Source organism: Natrix helvetica, assembly GCF_964273705.1.
Source record: "Natrix helvetica genome assembly, chromosome: 4".
In the NCBI taxonomy this organism is placed as follows: domain Eukaryota; kingdom Metazoa; phylum Chordata; class Lepidosauria; order Squamata; family Natricidae; genus Natrix; species Natrix helvetica.
The window spans coordinates 17,716,785-17,740,362 of NC_138550.1; the positions used below are offsets into that span (position 1 = coordinate 17,716,785).

Here is a 23,578-nt window from a genome sequence, read left to right on the forward strand (position 1 = left end):
GAGAGTCACGAGCCAATTAGTGAATTAATTGTCTCCTGCAAACTCCACCCCCCTTTTGCTCCTCTTTTGTTTCCTTTGGGAGGGGCCATTCGTCATCTGGCCTTACTCCCGAGTCGACCCCTGTTCTTTAGTTGTTCTCTTCGTATGGCAGTTCTGCCCATGTGCACACTGGGAACAGGCCCCAGGTCTTTGTCTGCCTCATGGTGTCTGACTCTGGAGGCAGCTGATAACTGGCATACGGCTCTGGCCCCCTCTCTGCCTCTGACACAGAGTCCTCGTCAGAGTCTTCCCCAGACTCCAGGACTGGCCCATGTTCCTCCCCAACCTCCTCACTGTCCGAATCTGCTGCCAGCTCTGCTGGCCGCTAGCGGGCCACAACACGAGGGTAGGATCCATGGCAGAAAAGGCTCTCTTTCCTGAACTAATTGGTCTACTATGCCTTATACATCAAGGTTCTCTCCTCCAGAGAAAGACTAAAAGTTCTTTTTTGATCATATGATGAAAAATCCTAGTATTACAGAGAGTGAATACATTTTTAAAAAATGATGAAATTTAGTCGTGTACACAGCGGGTACCGAGAGTGAAGCTTAGGATGTAATGATAAACTGGAACATTGATTAGAAAACATTTCCCCCCAAGGCAACAGATCTGTCTACTCATCTTTAAATCTTTATGCTGCAAACACTGATGTCCAAACATCTCTAAGCAGTTGGGAAAAAAGTAACCAGTGTTATAATAAAAAAGAGGAAAAGAAGGCTATCGATAAAAATAAGTGGTGATGTGAACATATTTTCTGCTATGTTTTCACCACACTATTAAGAATCTACTCCAGTAGTTCCCTAGCTATGCCATTTTACTTTCCCCCACTTTCAATAGAAAAACTTTTCAGAATGTCTGTTTTTAAAAAATGAAATCTCTGGATCAAAAGTAGCACAGTATAAACATGTAAAATAGCTAAGGCTTAGACCCATGTCCTATACCCAGGTGTTTCAATATCCAAAGGGAATAATAATATCCCCAAGTGATAATATCCAAGTGATTCTATTCGTTTTATTTTAAATTCATGTTGAAATTGGTATATTACGATCCAATTTAAATTCAGTGGACTACCTATGAAGGGAGAGCCACTGTGCAAAATTATTCTCCATCATGAAATATGCAGTGAACTCTGCTTTTATCATATATATTGGAAAGAATCAGCTGGGGTAGAAAGATTCAAGCTCTATCAGTTTATTTATTGATTTAATCCATTTATATAGCCACCCATCTCATGAAACTCTGTGCAGTTTACAATAACATAGATAAAAAGGCATAGAATGTAAGAAAAGAAAAACTCCCAGCAGCCAAGAATCATAAAAAGATCATTAACACAACCTGGACATGCTTCATCTCACACAAGGGGCTCCAGGCTTCAGCACAAAGCCACATTTTTAAGTCATTGAGGAACGTCAATAGGCCTGAGGCTAACCTGGGGGTCAGCAACCCACGACTCTGGAGCCGCATGTGGCTCTTTCATCCCTCTGCTGCAGCTCCCTGTCGCCAGTCAGCTCCACATTTGATAGTTAGGACAGGTAGAGGAAAAAAAATGCCACGCTAGAAGGAGACTCTATGGTGGGAGAACCAGACGTCTGGCTGGCAGAGGAAAAAGGACGCCGTGCTAGGAGGAGACTCTATGGTGGAGGAACTGGACTTCAGGTCGGCAGAGGGAAAAGGATGCCACACTAGGAGGAGACTCTATGGTGGGGGAACAGAACTTCCAGTCGGCAGAGGGAAAAGGATGCCACACTAGGAGGAGACTCTATGGTGAGGGAACAGAACTTCCGGTCAGCTCCAGAATTGAAAGGAGGGCTTCTGGTTAAGACCTTGGTGGCTCTTTGAGTGTTTAAGGTTGGCGACCCCTGGGCTAACCTAGGTTCTGGAGGGAAGATTCAATGTAGGTGCCAAGTTAGAAAGGGTCTCCTCCTGGACTGCAGCAACTTATATTTCTTAATTGATTTTATCCATAAAATGCCCTCTTGCCAGATCAGATAGGCAGAAAGAACCAGGAAGAGTCCTATAAGTAACCTAGTCCAAATCCATGAAGGGCTTTGAAGGTGACAACCAGAACTTTGAATTGTGTCACAAAGAATCACACTGGAAGCCAATGTAGGTAAAAGAACAGTGGTGTCACGTGCATCAAATAACTAGTGGCATTAACTGCCTGCGCCATTGTATTCTGCACCAGCTGGAGCTTCTAAAAACTCTTCGAGGGCAGCCCCATGTACAGGGCTTTGCAGTAGTCCAGTCTGAAGGTCATGAACACATTAAAGATTTGAGAGGAGTCCCCCTCCCCAGACCAGGAGAACCCTGTGATTGCAATCTGCCTTTAAAATAAATCTTCTGTCCAATTGGGTAGAACTCAATTCTGGGTGTATTCTGCCCTATATAATACAGTAAGTAAAAGTTAATGCAGAAAATGCATACTATACTTTTTAGAGTTATAGTATTCAGAAATGACTTTGGAAGACAGGAGGAAGAACTATAGACTATACCAGGGGTCGGCAACCTTAAACACTCAAAGAGCCACAAAAGTCCTAACCAGAAGCCCCACATTCAATTTTGGAGCCGACTGGAAGTCCAGTTCCCCTATCATAGAGTCTCCTCCTGGGATGCTAACGAGGCATCCTTTTTCCTCTACTTGTCCTAACCGAAAGCCCTATCAATTGTGAAGCCGACCAGCATCAGGGAGCCACAGAAAAGGGATGAAAGAGCCACATGTGGCTCCAGAGCCACAGGTTGCTAAACCCTGGACTATGCAAACATCATGCAGAATATATGTCAGCTCACAGAAGGAAAGGGAACTAGGAAGCATCTCAGAAGGGATCCTCCCTAGTTTTCCAGAGAGTAAAAGAAAAGGAGGGGAGAAATATTTTCATACTTTTTAATGTAACCTTACAATAAAGATAGAGCTAATATTCATGTATTCTTCTCTGGACTATTTCAAGGGGCTAACATTTAGAGACTCCTGAAAATAGAACCAGACAAATCACCATGGTGAAGAATTGTATTCAGAAAAAAAGCTCAATTCAAGATGTGGCATTTGTTTACATTGTTAATTTTTTCTAGCTGTTTATTCAACTGAGGGGGAGATGCATTCAAAGTATTTTACTCCAAAATAATCTGAAGCGGAAAATTGATTTGCAGATCTCCAAGGGATACTTATGCAGTTCATTACAAGGATCAAGCCCTGAGCTATATAATTTTCTATGTTCCATTAATATAAGGCCTGCTACAAGTTTTGAACCACTGTATCTAAAGGTAACTTACGATAGCCCATGCTCAATGTCAGTGCTTTAGCTGAGCAAGGTCTGAGTATGGGTCTTGGCATGCATCAGGCTAGATCAGATGTTCCCAGACTTTCTTGCTTCATAGCACCTGTGTCAGAGTTTGTTGCAGAAAAATCAAATCCAGAAAGCACACACAGATAACTGATTCAGCTGGATTCATTAACTTCTTTGTATACATAATAACAGATGAATAAATGTACAATACCAATAGTAGATTCTTTCAACGTGGTAGAAGTTATAAGCAGAACACAGGAGAGAACAGTTAGTTTCATTTCAGAGTTCAGAGCAGAGTAGTTTCAGTTCCAGTTTCAATTCTCATCACAGGCTCAGATTTGTTTAAGCTCCCATCGGCTGACTTAGTTGCTATGCCTATTCATTGGCTGACCTTGTTACCATGTCTCTCCCAGTCATGAATATTCTAACAACCCGGATGTCTCAGTAATTTTCTGAGCCCCTAGACCAAATGACAGCTGAAAACCCAACATCACAAAAATTTAAAATACCTCTTTACACCCCTGTATGTTTGCTTGGTGCACTGAGCTCCTGCCTTGCCAAGTTTGGCAATCAAGTACCGTAAAATCTGGGGTGACAGAACATCTCAAAAATGAAATATTTTAAAACAGGATTAAGGAACACTGTCATTGCTTCTAATCCAAATTAATTCTGGTCCAGACAAGGATTCAACACAGCTTACGTCATTTTCTTAATAGACATCCTAATATATTTAATCATGTGATTAATGTGTTCAAATCAATCATATGGAAGAAATCCAGCAACAAGAATGGCCGTATGAATTGGCCTTTTGTATATAAAAATAAGTTAGAGAAAAGTTCCCTGGAAATAAAATTGACATTAGGCTTTCTTGGCCACTACTAATATTAGATTCATTTTATTTCTCATAGGGAAAGGCTCTTGCTTCAATTAACCAAGTGTTGCCTAGAGCCTCAAAGCAGTTTTGTCTCTTGTTTGATCTTTGCTTTTTCCTTAATGCAATCCATCTCCGCCTAATTGACAACTATGAAATGATAGCCTTTCATTTAAGCAATTATTTGTGGAGGCAATTCCCAGAAAGACTTGATACTTGCAGTGATAACTCTTGCAATGGAGGCAATATGGAAACCAAGCTTATTTTCCAAGACCAGTCCTCAGACTAGAGTAGGGGTGTCAAACTCAAGGTCCGGGGGCCAGATCCAGATTTGGTGATGCTGTAAATCTGTTGGATGTGAGCATGCGTGGGAAGGCCTGGGGAGCGAGAGGGGGTGCAACGCATCCACACCCTGTTTTTGGTCCCAGGAGGCTGTGGGAAGGCCTGCAAGGCCCAAAATGGGGCACGGGGTGGGGGGGATGTCAATTAATCCCATGCATTCATTTTGCCATTTAACTTTTCAATATTTAGCTATGAATTCCATGTTTAATTTAGAAAACAAATAATGACCAGAGTCAGTCAATAACAATCTCTTTCACTCATTTATGTGTACCAAACATACAGTGCAGTGCAGAATCTGGTGAATTTGCTTTTTTTCTCCTCTCCCCCCCCCCAAAAAAAGAGTCACATAAAGAAATAGGTGCTCTGTTCCTTGGCCTTTCATATTAAGGAAAACTTATTTAATGCCACTTGAGTGGGGAGGGAGAATAAATCAGGTACTCGAGCCATTTTCTGCGTTTAAGTGGAATCAGTAATGTCCAATTTTTCATTCTGTGAAAATCAGATATATATTGATTTGTAAGTTTCTACTGCATGCCACACTTTTTAAAAGAAATTCAGCAATTTGCTTTTGACCCTCACATTTGATATGCTCCTATGCTTATTGTGATTCTATGCTGTTTCACCCATAAAGATATAAGAGCAACTTACTCACATAAGGAAATTGAACACTGTTCTTCTTTTACCAAGCGATATGTTCTTGTGTTGTATGTATATATGTTTACATTTCTGTCTTAAACTCATATGGAAAACAAGATGACTGTCTGCTTTATTTAACTGAAATAAGCATGGAGTGCATTAACATAATTGTTTATATAATATTGGTGTACTATAAGAATTCTTAGTTGAGAGCAGAAAATTAGATCATTTGCAGTGTTTCAAATAATAATAATAAAAAAACCTCAAAATGTGTGAGTGGTTATGTTCTATATATCTTTCAAGTCTTTTCTCAACTTTCTTTAATAGAGTCCAAGATCAGTATAACCTAAGTGGAAAACAAATCAAGTACAATCCAAAAATGTAATAACAGTTTGATATACAGAGAACATCTGCTGATAGATCTGGATATGATGCAGTCTTATGGAAAATGCACAATGAAATGCAATTAAAAAGCTGGTTTTAGGAGACCCGTCATTTAGGAAAATTTCTAGGTAACATTGATTGTGGCCCCTTAGGAAACTTTAAAAAGGCAAATAAATTGAGAGTACAATTCTGCAAACAATTTTACCCTTTCGGAAATAGAAGATACAGGTGTATTGCCTAAGCACTATGGCGTTGCTGTCCATAATTGGAGAAGAGAGGGCTTTAAAATGTGCTCTGTAAGAAACCCATTAGATATGGGTAATTTAAATAGAATCTTCCCAAACAGGTGGTGACTACATGTTTAAAATTTTCATCAGTGTGTGCTAGTTTTTTATTACAGGTAATCCTTGATTTATGCTACAATTGGGACCAGTTATCCACTGTTTAAACAAGGTAGTTGTTAAGTCAGGGGTGTCCAAACTTGGGAACTTTAAGACTTGTGGACTTCAACTCCCAGAATTCTGGGAGTTGAAGTCCACAAATCTTAAAGTTCCCAAGTTTGGACACCCCTGTGTTAAGTGAATTGAGGCTGATGATATGACCTTTTTTTTTTTTTTGCCATGGTTGTTAACCGAACCTCTGCGGTTGTGAAATGAATAGCATGGTCATTAAGCGGATCTAATTTCTCTCCTTGGAAGCTGGCTGAAAAGGTTGAAACAGCAATCACATGACCCTGGGATGCTTGGCACCGTGATAAACGTGCCTGTTGCCAAGCACCTGGATTTTATGAAGTGGCCTTGGGATTCTGCAATGGTTGCAAGTGCGAGGACCAGTTGTAAATCTTTTTTTTTTCAGCGCCATTCGAATGGTTAGCAAACAAATGACTATAAGTCAAGGACTGCCTGTATTTTGTGTTTACGTTCTGTAGGATTTAACAATCTAGGACGTTCTGGAGTGAGTTGCCAGAACATCTTTTAAATCTATATCAGTCTCCACTAACTATTGTCTAGCATGGGGGTCTCCAACGTTGGCAACTTTAAGACTGGCTGACTTCAACTCCCAGAATTCCCCAGCCAGCAAAGCAACTTTAAGCCTGGTGGACTTCAACTCTCATAATTCTGGGAGTTGAAGTCCACCAGGCTTAAAGTTGCCAAGGTTGAAGACTCCTGGTCTAGCAGATACCCTGGGAAGTTCTGAAAATAACCTTCATAGATTAAAACCTTGTGTTTCCCATTGTATTTACGAGGAAATTTTTCCCATGATGTTGAAACCTTGATATCAAAATGCAACAAACCATGAAACAATGTTGTTACGATTCTTAGCAGGTTTTTTTTTAGCTGAAATAAGAGATAAAAACCTTAAATAGGTTTTATCTGATGCTTAACTAAGTCAAAAAAAATGTTTAACACCCATCCTTCCTTCCCTCCCTCCCCCCCAAAAAGGAAGGGTAATTCCATCTCAATTTTTGCAAATAAATAAACCTGGGTTTTTGACACAAGAGTTAAACAAGATTATTATCTTGGTCATCCCTAGAATTAGTTTCTAACAGATAAATTGCTTTCCAATTGAATTTCACCTGTTTCATTATAAATCATGGAAAGGAATCCATTATTTATATACATTAAAAACTGCAGTCATTTTGCAAATAGTGACTCAATTGTTTTCCCTAGAATAGAAATCGGAAGACAATCATTAGTACAGAGGTAATATTCAGCAGGTTCTAGAGAACTGGTAGGTGAAATCTTGAGTAGTTTGGAGAACTGGTAAATGTCACCTCTGACTGGCCCCGCCCCATCTATTCTCTGCCTCCCGAGTCCCAGCTGATTGGGAGGAAATGGGGATTTTGCAGTATCCTTCCCCTTGAGTGGGGTGGGAATGGAGATTTTACAGTATCCTTCCCGTGCCATGCCCACCAAGCCACACCCATAGAACTGGTAGTAAAACTTTTGAATCCCACCACTAGTTAATAACATTTGGACATCCTCCCCTCCCCCTACAGGCCACCAATGGCTAATAGGAACATTTGGGGGGAAATGAGAAATATTAAGTGCTTATAATAGTCACTGAGAAAAGTATTTTTCTACTACAAGTTAATAGACCCTTGTTGCCCAGACAATACAAAGTTATATTAAGTTGGGAAGTGGGGATTGAGAGATGAACATTTTTATATATTCACTTCTATTTCAATAATGTATTAGAGTGATTTAAAAAGGTGTCTCACTCTGAAATAATTGGTATATTAACCAGTACTATAAGTATTTGATTTCTTTGTCTGAATCTTATACCATACAAACTTTCGTTGTCAGACTTAAAATACAGGTTTTCTTCTGTGTATATTTTTAATAATCAGCCTCAAAATTTTCTAGCCTTACAGTTATTAAAAACTACATAAACTAAACAGTGGATTGATCTCAACCCAAATGCATGTTACATTTTGTTATCTGAATATCTAAAAGGAATAGTGTCATATCAAGTATCTAATGATGCTCCAAAACATTCTATTATATATTTATCAACAAAGAAGTTAGCTTTTTAGGCAAATTCTGAATGGATCACCTCACATTGTACACTGCTACTACTTGGCTTGCACTACTATGCCTTTCATTAATCATTTTTTTCAGTATTTAGCAGAACAAGGTAAATATATATGCATATATTATGGGAACTAAACCATTGGCACGCCTGTTCCTAAGCACCTATGCAGTCCATTACATCAGTGGTGGGTTCCTAACCAGTTTACTACCAGTTCGCTGAGAGAGGGTGTTTTGCGTCAGTAGGTTAGAGAAGAAAATTGCCAAGAGATCACTAATGTCTTTTAGTGATAATATTAATTTACTCATTAGTAGTTCCTTTTTACTTCCAAAAAACACCCAGATACCAGATAAAGTTTTTCATCAAAATAATGAATATTACTGAGTTGCTTAACTCGGCCCTCTTACCTTCTTTCTTTATTACAGAAATAATATTTCCCTGATTTCCTAATAGCTCCTAGGTACCAGTATAGTAAATAGCTGATTGCTTGTCCCTTTGTATATTATTACATGAGCTATTTGATTATAATGTCAAAGCTTTATTATATGGAGCAAAGAGCAGCAGTCACAATTCTCAGAAAATGTGTTTGCCTTCTATTTGCCACAATTTGACTCAAATGAAAGTAGATGAGCAAAAAAACTGAGATGTGACTTAAAGTAACTATTGGCAAACAGTGTCTTGATCATTGGGAGTGATGAAGAGAGCACTAACACAACATAGAAACCTCTAAATATTAAATATCTCTCTTGAAAAGCTAAATAATATGTGCCTGCTACTGCATGCAGTGTTTGGATAAACTAAAAAAATAGTAGAATACAAAAAGCTTGTGCCCTACCAATCACCTCTGTGTTTGCTCTTACTATTTGCAATAAAATGGGGAGTATAGTTTATTGCAACTGTACAAAAATTAGCAGTGAAATTAAACATGAAAAAAGTGAGCAAAGAGAACAAATTAAGAAATGCTTATAAAAAAAGGTCCCCTTGATTGATCTGATTAATTTTGAAGTTACTATGACAAATTGACAGAGGACAGAGACACATCACGGATCTCAAAGTAATATTTCAATTTGTAGATCATATCTAAATTCATAACTAGGTTTAATTTTCTCTAATTAACTAATGAATAGTTGTTGAACTAAGTCAGCATCATTTTAATCAGGGATATTGTTTATTTGTTTTAGTTTTCATCTATGTCCTAAGGAACAAATCTTAAAAATATTTTAAAAAATATTTTAAGTGTGTTAATTACATTGCAAGATCATTGTTATGTGTGCTGATATCTCACAAAAGATATTTTACATGCACGTTTTCTGCAGCATGAAGAATTACTTAAGACCATTAGCTAATTTATTTGGATTAGTAAATACAATATTGGCAATAATTGTATGGTTACATAAGAAACAAAATATAATCAATGAAGACTAACTGTCTTCTCCTTTTTGGAGCATGAACAATGTAGACTTTCAAGCAGTGGAATTTGAATTTAATTGGATATGTACAGTATGATTCATGCATGCATGCACAACAATTACAATTGCTTTAATATTACAGTAGAAATTCATTGAATCCACGCTGTGGATTTCTCGTTCTGTTTTGTGATGAAAATCTGTTCAGTAATATTTGTTATAATCTTTATCAAGGTGAAAAACCTGACAAAACAACATGTTCTGTAACTGATGGTGAACAATGAATCTTTGTTTGATCCAGAACGGTGAACATGCTTGTTTGTTTGCTACGGTACCTGTTTTCCCTTTCACAGTTTTCATTCTTTCATTGTAGGAAGCCCCATATGTTATGTGGAAAAAAAACAGAGAATTGTTTGAAGGGAATGAGAAGTATGAAGGCTACTGTGTAGACCTGGCATCAGAAATTGCAAAGCATATTGGCATCAAGTATAAAATTGCTATTGTCCCTGATGGAAAATACGGAGCAAGGGATCCACAGACAAAAATCTGGAACGGGATGGTGGGAGAGCTTGTATATGGGGTAAGCATTCTTTTGATGCAGGTTTTAGCTTAAAATTATCAACAGTGCAACTATAATTATAAGAAACAGGCTGCTGCAGCCCATTCATGGCCAATCACGAACCCTGAGGTCATGCTACTGCAATTTGACAACCAAATGAGTGACTTTTTATGGCCTGTTAAATAAGAAAAGGGGTTTTGAAGAGGGAAAGGTGTTAGTAAGAACAGAAGTAGCAGTTAAAACCCCAAAATTGAGTCTGAAAAAGGTTAAAATATGTTTACCCTCCCTTCCAGTGATATTGAAAGAGAAAATGTTGGCAAACTGTTGCAAGCCATTGGTTGCCTGGTGAAATGCTTTGCAAATCTAACCCCAGCAAAGGATGGTACACAACACTTAACATTGATTAAAAATTAACATTCCATTGTGAATCTTCACGATTGTTGATAAAATTCTTCAAATGTGAGAGGAAAGGACATGCAAGGGAGGCAGATTGCAACACCACTGCTTCTTTTGTAAACTGTTCATGTATGTTCACGAAACGCTTGAGTTGGAGAGAAAATTGCCTTTTTGTGCTGGAAGAGACATTAAAACAATTTCCCTTTGATGGGTCATTTGTCAGAACATTTGAACTAACAAATGTAAAAATTCCCAGACAGTTCCCTCTTTTTTTCTCACTTAGAGAAGATGGAAATGTATTTTGACTATACAAGGGAATTACTGGAGTATGAAAGTATTCATCAGAAATGTGCATTGGCCCTTAATGTAACAGAAGGAGATTGATGAGTTTACTATCACTGCTGTGCCCACCCTGTCCCCGGCACTTCTGCATTGTTCTTCAGTGGTAGAGGATTTTCATGTAAAAGCTATTTCCATCCCCAGTATTTCCAAGTTAGAACTGGGAAGGACACCCCAGAGGTCAAAACAAAAGCACAAAAAGAAAACAGAGAATGAGAAAGTTGATTTCATTTCCTCTTGTTTTCGCGAAGGCATCTTCATCAATTTAGATTATTCTGAATGCTTCTTGAGAAACTGCAAGGGAAAACTCACCTTAAATTATACATACCTGATCAATAGACATATTTATATGGCATATTTTTTTAGGTCTTCTTTCTGATTTCAACAGTTTGTGCAGTATTACAAGACTGCCATTTTTGTAGAGAGCACAGGATTGTTCTAGATATTCATTTTATTATTCATTTTATTTATTATCTCTTTCCCAAGCAGATGACAAAATTTTCTATCCATCAGCCTAAGGGAAGACAGGAATGGAAATATTTCAGGTTAACCAGTTGACTTAGTCAACTCATTGTTTTTACACTTTTGAATTGACTGATGAATTAAGAAAAACCCATCGTTTCTAAAGCATCAGAAGAGTATTATATTTTAATTTCATCAAAATAAATTGTCAGTTTAGTTCTGCATGTAGCACAAGCCAACATATCTCAGAAGTGTGTCCCCTGGATCAAAGATAGTTTGCTCCTAGGCAAGATTGAGATTTTTAATCGGATGCAAGTGGATTAAGTAAATGTCCTTGGAAAGAGGAAGATCAATTGAAGACAATGAGGTTTAGTTGAAACAGTGAGGCTTGTGGAATTAAAAAAAAACTTCTTGCAACTATTTATGCTGAAGGGAGTATGATAAGTAAATTTAGAGAAGAAGAGGGGATGTCAAGAGTTTTGTAGCTGTCTTTTTAATATGTTGCTCTGGTAAAAAAACCCTACTAGAACTAATTTAATTTGCAAGATTAGCTGTATTTTAATGCAATTTTCATCATCTTTATCTATTGTACTTCTAAGATTTCAATAATTCCAATGCAAGTTGCATTTCATTGTCAGATAATTTTAAAATGAAGCACAGCCTGCAGAGATAGGGTATATCTTCTTTTTCTTTCTACATTTTAACGACCAAAATATTAGCTACACAATGGTACAATTTTTGGAGATGATTTAGTAAAACCCTTTCTAGTAATGAAAGGCATTAGCTTACATCCTGCAGATGTTCTGAAAAGCTTTAGCAGTCAAATGCAGTTAAATATTCATCTTTCTGCAGAGGATTGTTCTCTGTTCATCAGATAATGAATAAATGGTCAGTGGATATTTCTGTCCTAGTCTGGGACAGATTCCGATGTAAAGTTCAAATAATTCCCGCTGCATTGGGCCAACCTTTCTCAGAGTGATATGTCACAAAGCAGAAGTAAAGTGGATCACACAATTATACTTACCATCTGCTCTGTTTCACATTAGCCCTTTTTTAAAGATATAAACATGTAATAATAGATGTATACTATTACTTATTATGATTCCAGGATTCATGTACACATGAAAGTTTAACTTGTAGTTACTTAATGTAGACCAGGGATGTCAAACTCAAGGCCCGTGGGCCGGATGTGGCCCGCAGGGTGCTTAAAACTGGCCCACAGGGCTGCCCTAGAAACAGTAAAGGACCGCCCTTCAGTGCCTCTGTGTGTCCCTCCTGGGCTCCGTTTTCACTGGCAGAGGGCTGCAGGAGGCCATCGTGCCCAAAAACGGAGCCTCAACACGTGACATCTCCCAAAGTCAAACACAACCTGATGTAGCCCTCAATGAAATCAGAGTTGATACCCCTGATGTAGACTATAGGAAAGCCTCTCAGGGCAGATTGCTATATTGCAGTGATGGCGAATGTTTTCGGCACCAAGTGCCAAAAAGGGAGGGCTTGTCTGGGCTGTAACAAGGAAGAGGAGCTGCCAAGGATAAATGTGCATTCCAGAAAATGAACTTCCAGTTTCTGGCATGCCAGCAAGACTTCCAGTTTCTGCCGTGCATGCGCCTGTGCCCATTAGCTGATTCACGCCAGAAAACGGAAGACCAGCTCTTCCGGTTTCCGGCACTACCGCACGCACAAAGGCCATGTGATCGTCATGTGCGCATGCACGCCAGAAACCCGGAAGAGGAATGGGTGATTCCACGCATGCCAGACGATATGGCTCTGTGTGCCACTTCAGGCACGCGTGCCGTAGGTTCATCATCACGGTTATATTGCATTGAGCTACAAACTAAGCATAGCCAAGAATGTTAGAATAAGTGGTGATAATATGCACAATATCCACAGAGGTAGGGAATATACTAAGTTCATCCCCTTTGTGTTTGTTCAAGATAGATACAATGGTAGAGCAAAGCTGTGCATTAGGGATAGGTGAAAGAAACATTTTTTTAAAAATCTTACTTATTTTTTTTAATGTGCCTTTGGATGCTGGCACTTGAATCTGGCTAAGCTTGGAAGTGGACTGAACATCACATCTGCCCAGCTAGCTCTGAAAACATTATCACTAAAAGCCACTTTTACTTGGCAGAAATGATATTTTCATTGCATGCAAGAATAGTTTCCAGTTTTGAAGTTAATTGGTCAAATGAATAGGGTTTCCCTACCTATGACTAAGGGACACGGTGGCTAAGACGCTGAGCTTGTCGATCAGAAAGTTTGGCAGTTCGAATCCCTAGCGCCGTGTAATGGAGTGAGCTCTTGTTAATTGTCACAGCTTCTGCCAACCTAGCAGTTTGAAAGCATGTAAAAATGCAAGTAGAAAAATGGGGACCACCTTTGGTGGGAAGGTAACAATGTTCCATGTGCCTTCGGCATTTAGCCAGGTACATGACCATGGAGACGTCTTCGGACAGCGCTGGCTCTTCGCCTTTGAAACAGAGATGAGCACTGCCCTTTAGAGTCGGGAACAACTAGCACATATGTGCGAGGAGAACCTTTGCCTTTACCTATGACTAGAAAGCTAAGGGGAGAATTGGATTTTATCAGCACTTTTGAGAACTCGTCAAAATCACTTCAAATTTTGCAAGACTTTTTTTTAAAGCTCTGCTTGTAAAACTGAATTGATTTTTTGAGTTGGGATGGAGCAGTGAGTCCTTCTTTAATCTGTATGCATGCAGAAATTCCCAAGTTTACGATTTGGCAATTCAAACGCCCAATGGAACATGAGTAGAAAAGGCTACAGAATACTATTTCTCAAAAGGGGCACCAAACATAGGATCAAACATGGGATTCAGGTAGCATGCCTCAACTAAAATACAGAGGGTTCAATTTGGAACTATTTACAATATTTCATCCACTCTTTTTTAATATTAAACTACTATGTCCAACAAGAAGCCTCATAAATTAACATATTATATAGGAGAAAAACTATAGATATTTGAAGAACATATGTCTTCAGTAAAATCTGGTAGGTTGCTTGATTCTTGTCTTTAAAAATGTGTTTGGATATCTACATTGAGCAAAAAAAAATCCTTTACCAGCAATCATGGAGATCCACTGTACATTGGTTTTACTGATCTATATAAAGCAAGTATCTGAACTTTATATAGTCTTCTTCTTGTTGATCTACCTATGTAGAAGGTTTCCTACATTGAAGAAGAATGTTTTTACCTAATATAATGTAGCATAATATATATTTCAGAATACAAGGTTGTCTGGATTTATATTACCTATGCCCCTATCTTTAAGTAGAGTACAATTATACACACCTCTCAATTAACTGAAAAGGATTCTGTCTAGAATTCTTCCTGGTGTACTACCACTTTCTCCTTCCAAATGTCCACTCCTTAATTCCATTACAGTGTCTCCAGCACCCTATTTTTGCCATTAGCCTCTATGTTAGCCGTTCATTTTAGATCAGGGGTGTCAAACTCGCGGGCCTGACGCGTCACGTGCTGGCAACACCCACTCCCAGTTTAGCAAAGGGGGAAAAAGTCACGATATCTCATGTGGCGACGCCATGACGTTGCAAGTTTGACACCCCAGTTGTTGATGGATGAAAACATGATGTATCATCCACTTGTTGCACATTACAATGTCTTATTGTTCCCCTAATCTCTATTTGTTTGGGTTCCCCTTTTCTTTTACAGAAAGCAGAAATTGCAGTTGCACCTCTGACCATCACTTTGGTGCGTGAGGAGGTCATCGATTTTTCTAAGCCCTTTATGAGCCTTGGCATATCCATTATGATCAAGAAGCCCCAGAAATCTAAACCAGGAGTTTTTTCCTTCCTGGACCCCCTGGCCTATGAAATTTGGATGTGCATAGTCTTTGCCTACATTGGAGTCAGTGTTGTCCTATTCCTGGTGAGCAGGTTTAGTCCATATGAATGGCATACAGAAGAGCCGGAGGACGGTAGAGAAGGACCCAGCGATCAACCTCCTAATGAATTTGGCATCTTCAACAGTCTTTGGTTTTCCCTGGGTGCCTTTATGCAGCAAGGATGTGATATTTCACCCAGGTGGGTATAATGCTGAAATTGCTTCTAAGTTTGCATTTTATCCCTAAGAGTATAGTAAGGTTACTATACCATACCCTAAGGGTATAGTAAGGATAGTCATAATATATACCCCATGTATATAAGCACAGGCATTTTGTTATGATAACATCCTTAGTTTCTTATCTCTTTTGTTTATGGAGTTGTAATTGTCTTATTTTCAATGTATCAAGCTATTACTTCCTTTCCATAGATTACTAATTCTTGGGTTTCTTTCTTTGTATTTGTATCTACCCTGACTACTATGATATGAAAATAAATGGAGGGGGATTCTCCCACCAAAAACCAACCACTTATGCACTTCCTGTTCGATTACTAAAATGAGATCAACTGTAGTGAAATGGTCCATGGTATGACAATATGGTGCCCCATAACAACTCATAATCATTGAAGGCACAGCTTTGAAGGGAAGTAGAGCCCTTACTCTGAATAGAAGAGGGAAGATGATACAGAACTTCTTCCTGTGACAATCAGACTAATATTCACTACCATGGACATTTTCATCATTCACATGCTCAGCCAAGTATCAACCTGGTTATCTTGGCAACGGGTTAATTTATTTCTCCTGAAAGACATTTTTATAATTTTCAGCCATTCTTTAATATCCTTCTCACCAAGAGAAAAAGATATGAAAAAGTTCAAAGTAAAAGGATGGTTTATATCTTATAGATACTATTTTAATAATTCCCAATCTTGTGAATTCATCTTCCTCTATCTTATTCATATTCTCTTCTCCCTTAGCTGATTTCCCTCATATATTTTGAAATACTCTTGAGGTGTCCCATTTTGACCGTCTTGAGACTAGCATGGCAGGAATATATGAAGTGTCTGACCCAAATTTTCGTCCTCCCAGGCTCCTATAAAGCCTCTGGAGCCTGCGGAGGGGGAAAAATGGCTTTAAAAAAGGGTGAACTCAGGTGGCCAGCGCGTGCATGTGCGCTGGCCAGCTGACAGGGCAGCACCTTGCGTGCCCTGACAAATAGCTCCCCGTGCCACCTTTGGTACGCGTGCCATAGGTTCGCCAGCCCGGGTATATGGTATGGTATGGTGTGGTACAGTACGGTACAGTATAGTATTAGTAATAGTAATAGTATAATTATAGTATAGTATAATTATAGTATAGTATAATAATAATACCCTGTTTCCCTGAAAATAAGACCTCCCTGGATAATAGGCCCAATCGGGCTTTTGAACGCATACGCTAAAATAAGCCCTCCCCCAAAAATATTGCAAAACAGCAACAGCCATGAGGTGACCACGCTCGTTGCCTCCTGTACCTCAAAAATAATAAGACCAACCCGAAAATAAGGCCAAACACTTATTTCGGGGACCAAAAACATGATATAGCATAGTAATATTATATGTATGGTATGGTATGGTATGGTATGGTATGGTATGGTATGGTATGGTGTGGTGTGGTGTGGTGTAGTGTAGTGTAGTATAGTATAGTATAGTATAGTATAGTATAGTATAGTATAGTAATACTATAGTATAGTAATAGTATAGTATGGTAATAGTATAGTATACTATAGTAATAGTATAGTATAGTATTATGCTGTTATTAATATTCTAATTGATAAATACCCAAGGTGATTTCTCAGTACCTAGCTTGGAAATCATTCCTTTAGCTACTGTAGCAAGCAGCTCCTCCTTGTAAGAGATAAATTAAACGTTTATTCAAAGTATATTAGATTTTTCTTCATTCCCCAGCTCTCGTTGCTGCATGCTGGCGTGTGAATCAGATAATAAAGAGAAATTTTATTAAACAGAACAACGACCTTATTATGTGACACTCACCATGATTGTTGCTTGATGGATGCATTTCCCGTAATCATTTATTTTGCTGCACCTTCTAGGAAAATACACATATCTTATTCCTATTTAGGTCCCTCTCAGGTCGCATAGTTGGAGGCGTCTGGTGGTTCTTCACGCTAATCATAATTTCATCGTACACCGCTAACCTGGCTGCTTTCTTGACTGTTGAGCGAATGGTCTCACCCATAGAAAGTGCAGAAGACCTCGCAAAACAAACAGAAATTGCATATGGGACTCTGGACTCTGGTTCAACAAAAGAATTCTTCAGAGTAAGTTGGCATGCTTCCTGAAATTCAATTTCTCCACCCAGTGTGCTGCTGGTACTATGTTTCATTACACCTAATCTGTTTTGCTTCTGTGGCAAATGCAATATCAAAGTTATTCCAGTGCTGTTTGTTTGTTTAAAAATCAGAAACAATAACTGCTCTATTGGTTGGTATTTGGGGTAAACACTTTAACCATCTGAGGATTCAGATAGAGGTGATTCAAATAGAATTCTTACCTGTTTAATGGGCAAAGCAAAGTACTGAAAAACAAGGAGCTTTGATAGGCTTTTTGTAGTTATAAGGTGTATTTCAGGTTGGTTTTTGTTTCATTCTGTTGCAGACTTTGATGAAAAGCTATGCAGTTTTGCTATAGGCAGATACTGGATGAGAGAAAGTACCTGCATTGAAAATACATAGGATATGTTTCCAGCAGTTTGAGTAATCACATTAATTTTGTAAAGGTTTCATTTGTATGGTTCTCATTTTGTTTGCTATGTTATAAGATGATAGATAGATAGATAGATAGATAGATAGATAGATAGATAGATAGATAGATAGATAGATAGATAGATAGATAGATAGATATAAAGTGGGACATGGTGGCTCAGTGGCTAAGACGCTGAGCTTGTCGATTAGAAAGGTCGGCAGTTCTGCGGTTCAAATCCCTAGCACCGTGTAATGGAGTGAGCTCCCGTTACTTGTCCCAGCTTCTGCCAACCTAGCAGTTTGAAAGCATGTAAAAATGCAAGTAGAAAAATAGGAACCACCTTTGGTGGGAAGGTAACAACATTCCGTGTGCCTTTTGCGTTTAGTCATGCCAGCCACATGACCACGGAGATGTCTTCTGACAGCGTTGGCTCTTCGGCTTTGAAATAGAGATGAGCACCGCCCCCTAGTATGACTAGCACATATGTGCAAGGGGAACCTTTACCTTTACCTTTTTAAGATATAAAAGATACCTTCCAGCAGCTTGGAAACAAGAAATGTAAAGTACCTCTAGGTCCCGCTGATATAAGCATGCATTAGCATCCTTTCAAATATGATCTAACATATTTTCCTTTAGCTACAGTATATTCATTTGTTGACATTAAATGGGGTCTCTAGAACTGCTGGACACAGACAAACAAGAGACTCATAAATTGCTGCAGTCTTTAAATACAAGTGACGTATTTCTGAATAGAAATGTATAATGCTATGGTGTAAATCTCACTTTTATCAAGGAGACATAAAACCTGATAAACAGGGGTATCGGTTGTCACTTGTATTCTTGGCCGTCTGTCCGAAATACGAACTGGATATGGTTCACTCAAAGTGTTCGAGATGTGCTAAGCAATATGTTGGATCCAGAGTCACTCATATTTAAATTAGAACCATTAAAAATAAAATTTTCAGGTAAGAATAAGGAAAGTGAGATGTTTCCCATTGCATACAAATTGACACTAATGAGGGAAATCCCTTTGCATGCCAGGACTTGCATATAATGTTTGCATACAAGGCCCTATGCTTTGAAAGACCTTATATATATATATATATATAAGATCCGGACAAATTGAAGATTTAATTTAATTGAAAAGGGGAGTTACAATGAAATTGTACTTACTGGGGTAGTAAGGTGTAAGGTCCTGCCTCTTCAGTCTTCTTAAGAAAGTAGAACCCTTGAAACGATTATCATTTCAAAATGAACTTTTATTGAAAGACAGTGACAGTAAAGGAAATATAGGCAGGAGCTGAAGTTTCCCAGTCCAAGTGTTTGGTTAAACTGCTACAAGCCCCTCCCAATGTCCAGTTTAACATCAAGCTAATCCCAAGGTACGAAGATGCTTTGAGAACCTCAGGCAGAGAAGGTTATAACTGTCAACTGCCAGGCTCTTTAGTATCGCTTTCTCCAGTGGTGAGATAAAGCAGGTGCTAGGGCTGGCAAGAGTATGCCAGAAACAGAGACAGAACTTCCGCCCCTCTCTGGATCAGCTGATCTGTGGGCTTTGGGCTGAGGTTAAGGGGCCTCTTGCACCTCAAAAATAATAAGACTCCTCAAAAACAAGGCCAAGTGCTTATTTCGGTGGGTCAAAAGAAAATAAGACCCTGTCTTATTTTTGGGAAAATGCGGTAGTACTCAATAGATTTACTGCCATTAATTCAGACACCTAGTTACTGTTGTATGCACTTATATAATTTTTCTTTTTTGTTCCGGATTGTATCTTTGAAGGACGTCAAGAACTGGGCATCAAATAGTTAAAATATGTTAGCTGTATGCCTGTCAAAACTGCAGTCCCCTTTCAATGAAAGCATCTCATTCTATCAAAAGAGACCTATTTCCTACTGTGGAGCAACCAAATGACTCTTGGCTGTATTTGAGATCTCAACCAGGTTTGGCAAGGCTCTTGTACCTTTGTTGCATCTAACCTCCTTTTAATTTTCCTTCAGAGATCTAAAATAGCAGTATATGAAAAGATGTGGGCCTACATGAGCACAACAGACCCCTCCGTCTTCGCTAGGACCACAGCTGAGGGCGTTGCCCGTGTCCGCAAGTCCAAGGGCAAGTTTGCCTTCCTCCTGGAATCCACCATGAATGAATACATTGAGCAGCGAAAGCCATGTGACACCATGAAAGTGGGCGGAAATCTGGATTCAAAAGGCTACGGAGTAGCCACACCAAAGGGTTCTACATTAAGGTAGGTGGAATAATATAACAATATAAAATGTGTTGTTATAGTATTCCACCTTCCCTGATGTCCCTGATCTAGTTCTTTTTGTGTTTTTTCTGTGGACATGGTATGTTCCGTTTTCTTTTCCCATTTCATATTTTCGATCGTCCTGGAGGTAACAGTTGCTCATAGCAAAATCCATCAAATAAGTGACATTTAGTGTGTATCGGCCAAGGCCATATAAAAACCATACTCTCTGAACACTGCTTCCAAGTCTTTTTATAAAGCAAAGGCCCAAGACCTGATGTTTATGCACAATGGCTTTTTAAAACAAAACTGCAAAATTCTGCAAAACAGCTTGTGAAATTATGGTCTTTAAAGTATTTGAAGTTCTTAACATTGCAGTACTGAAGTACGGATAATCCTTGACTTACAACCACAATTGAGCCCCAAAATTTATTTTGCTAAGACAACGGTTGTTAAGCGAGTTTTGCCCCATTTTATAAACTTTCTTGCCACAGTTGCTGAGAGAATCACAGTTGTTGTTAAATTAGTAACACACTTGTTCAGTGAATCTGGCATCCCCATTGACTATGCTTGTCAGAAGGTGGCATTTATCTTTTTATTTTATTTTTTTTATTGTTATAACAATAACAACCTTGGTTGTTGTTGTTACTTGTTGTTAGTTACGAAGTCATGTCCGACCCATCGGGACCCCATGGACAACATTCCTTCAGGCCTTCCTGTCCTCAAATTTTTCCCATAAGGAATAATGTAGTGCATCACAAGTTAGCTCACACCAACAGGTTCTAGCTTGTGTGTTGAGTACCAAACAAATGATGAGTACCGGGACAAAAGTTTCACGTCCAAATGCATTGGGCACTAAATTTGATAAGTTTCAAAGCAGCTGAGTACTAAAAGTACCACTGTACTTAGTTGCGATTGTGTATAGGTTTTGTAAAAATTTATCTTTTTAATATTGTCAACCACTCAGAGTTACCTTGGAGTAAGATGGGTGATTGGATGGATGGATGGATAGACAGTCGGGAGAGTGGGTGGGTGGGTGGATAGGTAGGTAGATAGGTAGATGATGATAGATAGATAGATAGATAGATAGATAGATAGATAGATAGATAGATAGATAGATAATAGGTAGGTAGGTAGGTAGGTAGGTAGGTAGGTAGATAGAGATGATAGATAGATAGATAGATAGATAGATAGATAGATAGATAGATGATAGATAGATAGATAGATAGATAGATAGATGATAGATAGATAGATCGATAGATCTACAATAGATCTACAATACAAGACATGTCATTTTTTCAGTGCTAGTAACTTTGAACAGTCACTAAATAAATGTTTGTAAGTCAAGGACTATCAGTATAACATATAAATTCACTCAAACAAAACAAAAAACCTTTTCCAAATGAAAATATTAAATATATTGCAGTGCAATTCCTTGTTCAGTTTATTCTGAAGTAAGTCCCAATCTCTTCAGTGTAATTTATTCTCATAAGAATGAGCACATGAAGTTGAGGTTGAGAATAAGTCCCACTGGAAAGAAAAGGAGGCTTACTTAGAACAGAAGATGTTTAAGATGATGCCGAACCTATGTGTTTTTATATGCAAGCCGATTTGATTTGCAGATAAAAACAATCTCCCCCCCCCTTTGATTTGTGTTTAAAAAAAGGAAATAATCTACAAAGCATTCTGAATAATGGCAACCGAAAAAGCTGTGGACAATTTTCAGGTTACACCCCCCCCCCAAAATGTAGCATTTCTCTTATAGTTCAGCCTCAAAAAAATTCCCCTGTCCCTCTGTTTAATGTATGCAAAGCAAGAAAAACATGGTGTAATAAAATTGTTCACGCAATGCAATTTTCATCCCTGCAGGACTCAAGGATACCAGTTTAAGACATATAGGTCAGGGGTATCCAAACTTGGGAACTTTAAGACTTGTGGACTTCAACTCCCAGAATTCCCCAGCCAGCCATGCTGGCTGGGGAATTCTGGGAGTTGAAGTCCACAAGTCTTAAAGTTCCCAAGTTTGGACACCCCTGATATAGGTGATATAATCCCACTGCATTACTTATTGTTTGTGGAAAGTACCCGATAAATTCAGATAGAAATTAAAAAGTAAAAAAAGAAGAAGAAATATTTAAAAATGGAAGCTTCGTGAAGAGAGGCATCCAGCGCAACCAAAGGCCCAGCTGGAGATTGCAAATTCTTTGGTGAATCTAGAAACCCTGCTTTGAGGCTGTAGTAGCAATTGAAGCATTCTTCAGTCCTGGGTTTTCTTCCTTCTCTCAGACTTGGCTCTGTTCCTAGAAAACAAATCAGGTTGCAACTGGATCCTGGAATAGCCCATTTTCTCAATAGCTTCTGCAAAATTAATAGCCTTTGAAGAAACCATATTTCTCAAGCCTATCTGATTGCTATTGTGCTGTATAACATTGGGCCTGGCAGAGTAGAGACAGGGGAGAAGGGAAAAGCTCCTATCTCTGTTTCTGCAAAATTACAACTGTGGACGTTCAAGGCTAGAGGGAGAGATGTCCTGCTCTGTTTTGTTTTTTTCTCCTCCTCCTTGCATAGAATCGTTAGTGATATGTTGACATTCGGTGGGATGAAAGAAAGTTGTGAATGGGTTCAGGAAATCGGAAGGGTTAGGGTTAGTCTCGATGGTGTAAATACCCTTGTATTCCATGGGCATTCTGCATCCTTGGACTGCTCTAAGCATTTTCGGAATGACTTCTGTACAGTTTTGCTTTCTACTAAATACAAAGTAGTTATTTGTCTGTCTACTGTGTAACTTGTACTGGGAAAGTTGGGTCTCCAGATTGGCTGCTGTTTTAGTAGTCAGGTTGGTTCATTCTAATCCCAATTATTTAAGAAGAAAGAAGTATGCATTGCTGTATATGGTCCAGGTTGCTCTAAGTGTGTGTGTGAGAGAGAGAGAGGTGGGGGGAGGGAGGGAGGGAGGGAGGGAGGGAGGGAGAGAGAGAGAGAGAGAGAGAGAGAGAGAGGGAGAGAGAGAGCGCCTACGGGCCGCAAGTTTGACAGCACTGATGTACTGGAACATAACTGGAGGTGCCAGTCAGCGAAGGTTGGCAAAGATTTGTCGATGTTTCTTATGAAGTGCTAGTATCCATTTAAGATGGAGACCGCACCTGAGTTCTTGGTTACCTCTTTTGCCTATCTCAGGAGTGTCCAAAATTGGGAACTTTAAGACTTGTGGACTTCAACTCCCAGAATACTGGGAGTTGAAGTCCACAAGTCTTAAAGTTCCCTAGTTTGGACACCCCTGGCCTATCTGAAACTGAATTTTCAAAACAGAAGCTTTATGCTGGACCTGATTATAATATCCCTTTACCTTTCTTCAATTATTTCAGCACAGAGACAGGCATTTTTTCCCCTTTTTTAATGTTAAAATATTTTTGTTTTTGTGGTAATGAAATCATGAATTGCAGTCCTACATTTTTCAGCAGCTCTATTTGTCCAGC

General features: G+C 38.8%; 1 protein-coding gene across 13 annotated transcripts in view; it reads left to right on the top strand.

Annotated features, from left to right (window-relative positions):
* GRIA4 (glutamate ionotropic receptor AMPA type subunit 4) overlaps nt 1-23,578 on the top strand; it is a 313,150-nt gene that overhangs the window by 251,040 nt on the left and 38,532 nt on the right. For all 13 annotated transcript variants that reach the window (XR_014175400.1, XR_014175401.1, XR_014175402.1 and 10 more), the window contains 4 exons: nt 9,865-10,071; nt 14,943-15,313; nt 17,235-17,433; nt 19,855-20,102. Coding sequence is in view for 10 of the 13 variants with exons in the window: in XM_081953278.1 (XP_081809404.1) it covers nt 9,865-10,071; nt 14,943-15,313; nt 17,235-17,433; nt 19,855-20,102 (1,025 nt within the window). In the remaining 3 variants the exon portion in view is untranslated. The remainder of the gene's footprint in view (nt 1-9,864; nt 10,072-14,942; nt 15,314-17,234; nt 17,434-19,854; nt 20,103-23,578) is intronic.